This window comes from Branchiostoma belcheri, unplaced genomic scaffold (genome assembly GCF_001625305.1).
Source record: "Branchiostoma belcheri isolate BF01 breed outbred unplaced genomic scaffold, Haploidv18h27 scaffold11, whole genome shotgun sequence".
NCBI lineage: Eukaryota > Metazoa > Chordata > Leptocardii > Amphioxiformes > Branchiostomatidae > Branchiostoma > Branchiostoma belcheri.
In genome coordinates, this window is record NW_017802491.1 from 1598497 (window position 1) to 1610188 (window position 11692).

General features: G+C 46.7%; 1 protein-coding gene across 11 annotated transcripts in view; it reads right to left on the reverse strand.

Moving 5' to 3' along the window:
* Positions 1 to 11692, reverse strand: part of LOC109482742 (CCR4-NOT transcription complex subunit 2-like) — a 30666-nt gene that overhangs the window by 13642 nt on the left and 5332 nt on the right. For 5 of the 11 annotated variants that reach the window (XM_019785638.1, XM_019785612.1, XM_019785622.1 and 2 more), the window contains exons 1-2: positions 2254 to 2296; positions 271 to 313 (exon numbers count right to left, since the gene is read on the reverse strand). In XM_019785638.1, the coding sequence (XP_019641197.1) occupies positions 271 to 287 (17 nt within the window). In that variant the 5' untranslated portion in view covers positions 288 to 313; positions 2254 to 2296. Of the gene's footprint in view, positions 1 to 270; positions 314 to 2253; positions 2299 to 4443; positions 4576 to 5001; positions 5141 to 11692 lie in introns of those variants that run through there. The other 6 variants (XM_019785630.1, XM_019785617.1, XM_019785596.1 and 3 more) reach the window with 4 other exon arrangements.

Below are 11692 nucleotides of genomic sequence, written 5' to 3' on the forward strand. Positions count from 1 at the left end.
TATTTGTATCAGGATTGTCCTCACACATGGAAATTAACATGTGGCTGATTCAGACCACAACTTTGGAGGTACACAGTGAAAAAATGAACAGTTCGGGATAACACAGGACACAATATTACTACAGTCACCCCAGGACATCCTCCCAAAAGCCACAAGTTAGGATTATGCAACAGAATTAGATCAAGCATTCCACTTGAATTTGAACACTGGCATTCCAGTCAAGATGCAGAACACAGAGATCAGCACAAAGGACAGTCCCAATGTACTCACTGCCCCATCCCAGCCATGCTGGAAGGTATTGTCACACACCTTTCTGTAGATAGATAACATTAGATACTCAGTTTAAATACTCAAATGAACAAAAAGTAACAAAATACAAATAACTATGTAGAAGTCTGTTTTCTGATCTTCAGAGGACATTACTTTATTTCTTCCTGTAGCCGTTAAATAGACTGAAAACTTAACTTGTAACATAGTTTTCTCCTCTGCATAAATGTCTCGAATGCTTGTAACAATGAACATAAAGTGAATTACAGTAATAAAAAATCATAAGATGCTGCTATGACAGTCTCAAGCAAAGGTGAGAATAATAAGTTGCAGCTCTTCACTGTTTCTTGAAGTGCTACTCACATGGTAAATATTGCATGTAGATTACAGGTACATGATTTGTAATTTGAATGCCAAAACTGTTGGAAGTTTCATGTTTCTAAGAAACTTATAAAGCCAGTATCATCTTACTGCTAAGTAACTGTAAGTAATATACTGGAATGCCATTCCATGTCCATGACTGATCTGTGCTTCTATGCAATGTGTCCTCTTTGACAGGTGGCCATTTACAACGTGGCAGAGTATATGTATATAATAAAAGCAGCTATGAGGTCTAGCTATCTCAGGTTTTCAGCTCCTACTCATGCCATGCATACATGATAATGGGTGCTTTCAGCAGAACAGCAGTACCCTTGGCATTCATAGCATGTGAACATATGCACAAACAGTCATGTAATATCTTCACATGGCAAACCCTGTAGTGGTACAATGTACATTTGTATCTTGCTCCCTTGGGATGTCTACACACGTTCCATGTAATAAATAAATAAATGTAGTTTGAGAAGATGTCACACATTTGGTCCATGAATTCACCAAATATATGTAACTTTCTTCATTACATTTATGCTGTACATTTGTTTTTGGTAATATCACTCTATACAATGACTATTCTATTTCTTTGCAAACTGCTTCAAATTCAATGTCTTTGGGAAGCCTTTCCATGTGTCTTTCGAAAGTTATTAGTAATCAGTATTATCACATTATATGATATTCAGACCTTCCTGTAACAGGGCAATATTGGGGTTTTTTTTACCTCTGGATTAATAAAAATATTGAATGTGCCTGCAGTGCAGGGCTCAAATTGCAGGTAAAGCTGGAGCTGTGCATGTATTTCTGATGACCTGCACCTAACTTGTACTGGCCCATGTACTGGACCAGTGGAGGTATGCAGAGGAAGTACATGTATATCAAGCTATGAAATGCATTTAGAAGTGTAAATCTTTGAAGTTGTTTAGTTGGGGTACCTCTAGCCGCGGCGACTCTTGATTCGGGCTTACATTGCATTACCCTCAGCAAGAATGCAATGTAAGCCCGAATCAAGAGTCGCCGCGGCTAGGGTACCTCATACGTACATGAATGCTGAAGAAACCCTCAGCGGACATACTTGAACTTCAACAAAGTATGATAAAACAATAAAAAGTCACAAATATATAAAGTTAAAAATATGGCCCAAGGGGTCTTATTTGATCGCAAATTATATCCCTATAATACGTAGTAATATAGATCTATAGCTCAAAATTATGATACATGTATAATTTTAGTCAACTCATTTTTTCAAAAAATCTGACTACTTGTTCCTGTTTTCAGAACCAAGCTGCACACAATTTTGTTACTCACTAGTAAATGGCCATTTGGGCATACACATTTTTTCATCTTACTTGTCTTTTGAATCTTCTAACGTGAACAAAAGCCAGTTTACGCTACTGCCTAGTACTACGCTACGTCACCCCCCTCCCCAGATTAGCTTCACCATCAGCAAAATCACATAATAACCACCAACCGACATCCTCGTTTTGTACGCAATATTACACACTACTGAAGCCTCAGAGTATATTCATACCTACATAAACTACCTCTATGGTGCCTTAGGATCAATATCTGGTTCTAATAAAAGCGTCACTGAGGTAAGTAAGCACAAAATCTCACCTTCAAATTCGCCAATCTCGTCAAAATTCTGCTACCTCCTATCCAACATGGCTTCCTTTGCCATCCGTGACCTCTCACCTATGACGCAGTTTTTGGCCACGCCTCAGGAGCGGGTCCTTTTAGGATTGAGATTCCGTGTTTCTGTTGTTCAACAAAGACCTTTTCGCAAAAGAGCCAGTGTAACCCATTTTTTAACCCAAATTTATTGCATGATTTCTGAATCAGTTCTCCGATGTTATACTGGCCGTAGAAGGGCCCAGTTAGCATCCAAATTTCTACTTTATCTGCCGGTTCTTTCACTGGCACTTCTTCCAATATCATTAGGGGCTGTCATAAAATCGCGTCTCTGTCCTATGACCTCTCTACCAAATGCCTACTCAAAGATATATTGGTGTTACACAATAGCTTACTTTTTCATTATCAAATTTATGCATTCATTCATTCAAGCATACAAATCAATAACAGGACGCACAAATTGGAAGGGTATCATCAGTGAAGAGAGCTGAATTTTTATAAAATGCCATAAGTAATGTGCTGTAACATCACGGACCATCACCCATACCGTGTACAAAATATACCGTAACGTATCGACACGTACACGTACACATATGTGCATGCTATAGCATGCACATATAGTCATATCAGGTACACACAAATTGTATGTATCGGATGGCTAAAAGCAAACCGAATTCTATTAACAGTTACATGATATCTCATGCAAGGCCTGTGGCGATGGCGGTACGTAGCAAACATAACAATCACCCTTACATGTTTTATAGCTGAGATAACCGTTATTTACACGTGTAACGTTATCGATGGATTAGTAGAAATTCAGCCATCCATGACCACGTAACGTTACTTATCTATTATTTAACATCATTGCCATCAACAGTCATGATTGTCAAATCATATTGTATTTGATTCAATGCCCAAGTACCTATACATGTATTCCAAACACAAGGCAATCTAGAATATCAAAAGAACACACGAATGAGTGAAAATTCAAACGTGCATGTACATGTCTACCACTTATCGTATTCCAAATCCGTCCACCATTTCGCAATGAAACAAAGCAATTTCACAGTGAGTGCATCTTTGCGGTTACTCAAACCGATAAAATCACGTGCAATTTTCATACTGAATTGCCTGCACACCATTTCTCGTGGGTAAATACTCCTCAGGTCATAAAAGATCATGATACTGTATTGTTCAGAAAGCTAGGATACCTATTATGCTATAATAAGCGTGGTATTAAATTTTTCAATACCAATATACGCGCAAATCCATTAGTCAGATGATAGATAACAGGTGGCCTTGGAAGCGTCTGTATTGTTTCTGTGTTCACTGTACAGTAATCTACTCTGGCGCCACAGACTCCACAGACGTAGTGTCCGGGCGCAGTCTAGGGACATTACTTTATCATTTGCTTCAGGCTTTCACCTGTTTCAGTCCGGAATCTCAAAGACTGGCATCGGGAATAGTGGAGAAGTTTAAATGCTCAACTTGACTTCCTGGATTTCTGCGCCATTGGCTATCTGGTTTTCATAAAGAATATAATAAATATATAGAAATATTGCCCACGTTCTAGGAAAAATGTCTTGTTTCCCTTGGGTCGGTCGGGAAACCGGAAGCAAAACATTTTTAACGTGTTAGAAATTCCGCCCAAAATTACAAATATACTAGTACATGTATAGTATTATCCCATAGATTAATTGCCAAGCATTGTTAAGCAAGAGATTTCACCATATATTGTATGTTATAATATAGTTGAGCAATGAAGTTACCACCATTATTATTATCATTATCAAATGATGTCGGCAGTGCAAAAAAGATGTCCACACCTTGTGACACCCCCTCCTCCAAAAATATTAAATGACTAATTCACACTTGATGATAATTTACATCGTATGTTAAAATGGCCTGGTGACCACTGTCTACGGGTACCGGTGTGATACGTGTTGTCCAGGCCCGTCCTCCAAAGTACAGGCCTCCCTTTTTAACACCCAATCTTTCCAGTCCGCCTTTCTGGTTAGTGCTTGCCGTGGGCAAATTGAACCCGATCCCGTTAAAACCACGGCGTGCGCAAAATGACCTGGGCGAGCTGGCAACACTTTCAGCACCGTAGAGATACCGACATGCCTACGAGAGTCTGGCTACCAGGTTAATGTTCAAACTGTCTTCCGAAGTTACGAGGCCGACCCCCCGCCGGTAAAGAGCGCGGTCCCCTCGTTGAGAGCTCGGACGATTTCCTCCTCCTGCGGCTCCTCGATGCTGGCGGTCGGCGTGCCTGGGAACCTCTTGTTGTCGTACTTCGCATCAGGTCTACGGGGAAAAGCAAAGAGCAAGAAGTCAGCATTAAAGAATCTGTGAAGGAATCTGTAAATGCTGTCAAGTACGAAACACGTTTCAAACTGTTCTAGCCGCGAAAGAAGTGAGCTCTGTAATGAAGCCCATCAAATTCTACCCTAACTTCTTTCCACACGTTTACTATTTTCCCTTCATATTGCTTTGTTTACTGTTAGAGGGAAGGTCTGAATACTATATTATAGAATGTAATATTCTGGTTGCTTTGAGTTTGGAAAGTCACAGGGAAGCTTATATAAATATCACTGCTATTTACTACATTTACTTCAATATATAACTAGAGGGACTATAGAATGTAGCTACATATTGATATTAAAGATATTGCTTGATTTCAATTAAATTGTTACAGGACGAGTAGATATTTTAGAGCTGTTACAAACTTACTTCTGGGAGAGCTGGCGGTAGTACCTCCGTCTGGCCAGCCACCACGCCACGGTACCCCCCACGAAGCAGAAGACCAGGAACAGGACGACCACCACCAGGATGGGGATGGACACTCCGTCCGGGACCAGGGCGACCGGGGCTGTAAACAGGACAGAACAGAGACGTGAATATTCTATAATACTCACTGATATAGATAATTCCGACACTACTGCTGTATGAAATACGGAGATAATAACCACTGGCTCTTTTTGTATCAATATCCCAGTAGTGCCCAGTAGTAGAGTTTGAATGATTATCGTCTACCAAAATGTCCGAACTTCATCAACTGTAATTTCATCAGGTTGGTGAATTACTGAATATGAAAGTACGTGTAAAGTTCTTTGTAGCAGACGCAGTATAGAAAATGTATCATCTAAGACCGTACAGAACAGACAAAAAGAGAAACACATGAAGGATGGTCATTTTTCAGATGTCTACAGGCCTCTCGACAGTAAGGTATTTATAGATACACGCTAACCTTTGACGAAATAATAGTGACAATGTAATGAGGTACAATCATGTTTTTGAAGATTACACATGTAACGTTACACGTGTCATTTAGCGGAACGAAGAGCCTTGAAGCGGTATGATTACTGTCCCGGCGTCATTAATCCTATTTCACTAATTATACTGTGTGAGTGACGTGATAAGTTGTTGAGGGCCGTTATCATATCCACAGACTCAGTCAGAACTTATCACAACTGTGCATGCATCATTCTGTTTGATGTTTGTATTTATATATAAGTGCTCTATCACTTACTATGAACTGAGTACATCAGACAGTTAGGGGCTGGGGAATGAAACTCCAATAAAGGTAGGTAAAAGTTTCCAGAATAACTTACATGGCACAATCGCTACTTTTACATGTATTGCAGCAATAACATAAACGCATGGGAATTTTTCAAAGTAGGTAGCGACTGGGGATGATTCCTTTCCCTATTCCTTTAAATGTCTGTCATGACGGATCACATCATTTGATCAGACCCCCGGGCACCGCGCGAAAACCACATGACTGATCGACACAACATCAGACGGTACCTTCCAGCCTCCTGCTGCAGTGACTTTCACACGGGCACTTCACAAATCAACAGTTTCTAGTCTATGTGTCATCATCTCTGATTTCGTTTGAAGCGTAGGTCACAGTGTAACGATCCAATCCCAGGGTTTATGGAATGAGCAGAAGAGACGAGTGGAGTACTGTGGATCTGTATGTATTCTTCAGAACATGTGGGTAACTCTAACTCAACTGGATATAACTGGTTCCTAGTGGACTTGCCTACTCGCCACCGGGGGTGGCAGGTTATACCATTCCCATAGGGGGAACTCTATGGTTCAGCATATTAGATCCTTACACTCTTCCCCCCTACAACAAGTAAAACTTCTCCTGAAGTTTACAGATATAACAAAATGCAACGGGGAACAGTCCGTATCCGTAACAGTACGAATAAAACTACTGAATAAAACTTAACTTGTATTAAAGCTGTCATCACAATAACAAGTAACTTACATGTATCTGAAGTTTGACTTACACTAAAGTTTACGAATATCATGTAAACATATCAGAGCATAAACATAATTAAAAAAAATAGTTCTATATAGTGTAACGTTACATTTGACAGATCTAGATAAAAGGTATAACGGTATTTGACAGGGAAGATACACAGATTAAAAAGAAAATCTGTATAAGTTCTAGACGGTTTGTCTTCAACCTCTGTCAAAGTTAACTTCCTGGCGAAGCAAGGTTTTCCGTGTCCCAATCTAAATACTAGTAGATCGTCAATGCAACAGTCTGATGGGAGAGTTCACAGCTGTAGTAGGTTATCTAGAGTTCTGTGACATAGTCCGCAAGTCGCGACGGTCTAGTTACTCGTCGACCACGCCGTGTAGCACGTTGCGTAGTGTCTGTTGTGGCCGTTGCTGGTTGAGAAGTTTGCTCATCCGGACAGTCGCGATCTGGCTGTGCCGTCGGCGTCCTGGCGACAGGTTCTGCCTGGCGTGTATAGCAGGGTTTCAACCTGTTATAATGCACAGTTTGTTTGCGGTTAGTCTGGGTGTTCTTGATTGTGTACGTGACACCTGGTTCTCCATCGGAGAGTATTCGTTCCACGACGACAAATGGGCCTTTCCATCGGGGTCTGAGTTTCCGCCGTTGTGTCGTAGGATCATTCAGCCACACTTTGTCGCCTGCCTTGTATGGTTTGTGGGACGAAGTGAAGTCGTATGCAGCTTTCTGGCGACTGCTCGCTCGCTGTGTGTTTTGTCTCACGCGGGCGAAGGCGGCGCGGAGGCTGCTTTTCAGGCTTCTGGCGTACGACGTGGTCGAATTCGTGGGGGTATGTGGTCTCGCGTCGAAGATCACGTCGGCGGGCAGATTTGCTTCCCTCCCATGTACGAGGTAGAAGGGAGTGTAGCCAGTAGATGCGTGTACGGACGTATTGTACGCCAATAGGATGTGCGGCAGGTGGTCGTCCCAGTCGTCGCCGGTAGACGAGACATATTTGGAAAGCATTGACTTTAACGTTCTATTAAAACGTTCCACGAGTCCGTCCCCTTGGGGTGATACGGTGTTGTACGGCTTTTAGCAATACCGAGCGTCGTGTACAGCTCTCTCATAGTCTCCGCCTCGAATTGTCGACCTTGGTCTGAGTGTAGCGAGGAAGGAATACCGTGTTCTCTGACATAGTGGGTAAAGATGGCCTGTGCTACTGTGGACGCGTCTTGGCGTGGAATAGCATAGGCGTTAACGTACTTCGTAAAGAAGTCTTGTAGTACGAGGCAGTATCGATTGCCCTTCTTAGACTTGGGCAGTTCGGTCAGGTCCATGGCAACCTTCTCGAATGGCTGATTGGTACGGATCGGCTTCAGGGGTGCACGGGCCGAAGGCGTTGGCGCTGTTCGCGTGGCACACTCAGGGCAAGCCCGACACCATCTCTTGATTTCCTGGGTCATGCCCGGCCAATAGAAGCGGACATATACGCGTCGTAACGTCTTCGCGATACCCAAGTGTCCAGCAAACGGGCCGTTATGGAGCTCTCGCATGATGGAGGGCACTAGACTCTTCGGGGCTACCCGCTGGAAGATCATTTGGCAGTTCGCGTTGGGTTTCCACCGTCGGTAGAGGACGCCGCGTTTGACTACGAGCGAATGGTACTGGTCCCACAGGGCTTTCAGAAATCGGCCTCGCTGGCTGATGCTACTCAATGGAGGTTTGCCCTGGCGGCGTTGTTTCCATCGGAGAACTTCTGCAATGTCCCGATCTGCCTCCTGCGCCAACCGCACGTTATCGGGTGACACGGCGTCATCTGCCGAATCTGTTGGTGGGGGTGGCGGTGATGCATCGGGTGGGTTGCTCTGTTGCACGGAGTGTTGTTCGACCGGAGGTGGTTGGTCGACAGGGACCGCAGTATCCGAAGGTTCTCCCCGTGGGGTTGGTGGCCGTGCGGACGAGTGTTTGGCGGACGATATTGGTGGTTGGTCGACGCTGGCTACTGAAGGTGGTAGTCGTGAAAGGGCGTCAGCATTAGTGTGAGCTTTTCCAGCTCGGTAGGTCATGTCAAACTCGTACGTGGAGAGTTCCAGAGCCCATCTACTGCGACGCCCGGTTGGGTCGTTCGTGGTGAGCTTATCGGACCACCCTAGCAGAGGTTTGTGGTCTGTCAGGATCATGAAGCGTCGTCCCGCAAGGTAGGTGCGAAAGTGGCGGACACTCCATACGACAGCCCACATTTCCCGGTCGAACGTCGCCCATCGTCTCTCTTGAGAACTGAGTGTACGACTGGCGTAAGCCACCACTTGTTCGCCTTGGTCGGTGGTTTGAGACAGCACTGCTCCAATAGCGGCATCTGACGCATCCGTGTGTAGTGTAAACGGTCGGCTAAAGTCTGGGTAAGCCAGAACCGGAGGGGACGTCAACGCGTCGCGTAAAGTGTCAAATGCTGTCTGACATTCTATGGACCACGAGAAGGGGTTGCCCTTTCTAGTCAGGAGGTTGAGGGGTTCGGCAATCTTGGCGAAGTGGCGTATGAACTTCCTGTAGTAGGATGCCAACCCGAGGAAGGATCGTACATGGGCGGTGGAGGTGGGTGTAGGCCAGTTGCGGACTTTGTCCGTGTTGGTTGGGTCAGGTTGTACGCCATGTCGAGAGACCACGTGGCCCAGAAAGTTGACTTCTGGCTGCGCAAACTTGCATTTGTCGGCGTTGAGTTTCAGGTTGGCTGAACGGAACCGAGACAGGACTTCCTCCAGGACAGCGAGGTGGTCCTCGAAGGTGCGGGAAAACAGGATGATGTCGTCTAAGTAGGCTAGACACGACCTCCAGTCTAGTCCCGCTAGAAGAAGCTCCATCAGCCGCTGAAAAGTCGAGGGCGCGTTGGTGAGGCCGAAGGGCATGACGGTAAATTGGAAGAGTCCACGGCCGGTAGTGAAGGCCGTTTTCTCGCGATCGTCTGGGTGGATGGGGACTTGCCAGTACCCAGCCGTCATATCAAGGGTGGTGAAGAACGCTGATCCTGACAATGCATCGATCGTGTCATCTGTCCGGGGGAGTGGATGAGCATCCTTGACCGTGGCGTGATTAAGTTTGCGGTAATCGACGCAGAAGCGATGGGTGCCATTCTTCTTGCGGACCAAAACAACTGGAGAGGCCCATGGGCTCTGGCTAGGTTCCACGACACCCGCGTCAAGCATCTCGTTGACTTGGCGTTGGACCTCGGCCTGGCGGTGTACAGGCATCCTGTGTGGCCGTTGTTTGATAGGTTGGCTATCGTGAGTGATGATGCGGTGCTGGGCCAGCGACGTGCGACCCCTGTCTCCCGAGTGACAGCTAAAGACATCATTGTAGCGTTCGAGAAGGTCAGTGAGTTGGCGGCTCTCAGCAGGGGACAGGTGAGTCGTGTCTATGTTGGGCAAGGTGGTGGCGGCTGAAGGGTCTGGTTCAGCGATGTCGTCATCAGCTATCGGTAGGAAAGACCCCAGCGGCATGGCTTCTTTCAGTGTAACTGGTTCGTCAGAGGTGTTGATCACTTCACAAATGGTTTTGGTGTCGTTGACCGTTGCGACAGTCCGGGCAATGGCGAACCCCTTGTCTTCGTAAGCACGTGGCTCCAACAATCCCGTGTAATCATTGGGGATGGCACGTGTCGCCAGTCCAGGTGTGAGGAGGACTGGTATTGTCATTATCGAGCGCGGGGGAACTAAGGTAGTGCGACAGACAGACGCATGACAAACGGAGGGGAGAAGCTGCGAGGACGTCAGGAGTGGTAGAGTTTGGCCACCGATAGTCAGGGTGCCAGAAGCCGCGTCTAGCACAACATGCTGGGCGATGCAGAAATCCCATCCCAGGATGGCGTAGTGATCTGCGTCGCGAACGACGTGGACGGGGTGGACAGTGTCGCAGTCTCCTAGGTGGATGTGAAGATCTATGACCCCAATAGTGTCCAGAACTTGCCCAGTGACAGACTGAGCCGGGGTAAACTGCTTTACGAGTGGTCGAGAACGAAGATGCGGAATGGAATTGTAAAGTCTTTCGCTGATGAGGGAAATGGCCGATCCAGTATCAATAAGTGTGTTTGTTGCTGCGCCCTCCAAGATGGCAGAAATGTGGGACGTGGGTGGGGGTCGATTGGAGGGTGATGTGGGGGGGGCCTGGGTGCTGTCTACTGATGCCCGGCCCGCGGCATCAGGGGGAGGTCGTTTCCCTGGGTAGCAAAACGGACTGACCGTGGTGATCGCGAACGACGATCCGTCTGTGATGGGGAGCGGGAGCGGTCATCCCGTGGTCGGGAAGGAGAGCGGGCAGGAGTCGAAGCCCGGTACGGTGAGTATGAGCGGTACGGGGAGCGAGAGCGGGTGTCCGCTGAGCGATACGGGGAGCGAGAGCGGGTGTCTGCTGAGCGATACGGGGAGGTGGACCGAGGCCGAGAAGTGGAGGCTGAACGGTGGGAGTCTCCTGATGTGAGCGACAAGTGGTTCTGAAGTAACGTCGTGAGGGCAGAAACTTGCTCCGTCAGAGTGGTCACCGTGGCTTGTAGGTCGTCCCTGTGGACAGCGTTGACTGAGCGTTCACGCGGGGTAGTGGCGGCCACTGCTTGTTCATACAGGGTGGCGATCTCGACAGCCTGATCAATAGTGGAGGGGTTTCGCTCGATTACCCGGAGGCGTGTGGCAGAGTCAATGCCTTGGATGAAATGCTGCAAGGTGACACCTTGGATGGCAGCTTCATTGTATGTGCGATGAGCCCGCCGGACCAGATGTTTGAGTTCTGAGGCAAAGACGATGAGTGACTCACCTGGCTGGCGTTTCCTTTGAGCCAGTGATTGTTGGAAACTGAAAATGTACTTGTCCTGGGAAAACGCATGCGACAATGCCTGGCAGAGGTGCTGGTAGTCGTGTTTGGTTTCCTGGGGGAGGCTCTGGAAGTAGGTGAGAGCGGGTCCATCCAAGAAAGTCGGTAGAGCCCGGGTTCGAACGGTCGCATCATACAGGTGAGCATCGGCATATACCTCGAATTTGGTCAGCTAAACTGGGAAGTCCTCGTCGCCATTGCCAAGGAAGGCGGCTGGGAGGGGCGTTTTGAGGTGTGGTGGAGACGAGGGACTAGGCACAGCAGGTGGTTGGTACCAGGTGACAGGCAAGCCTGCAGCTGGATCGGTAG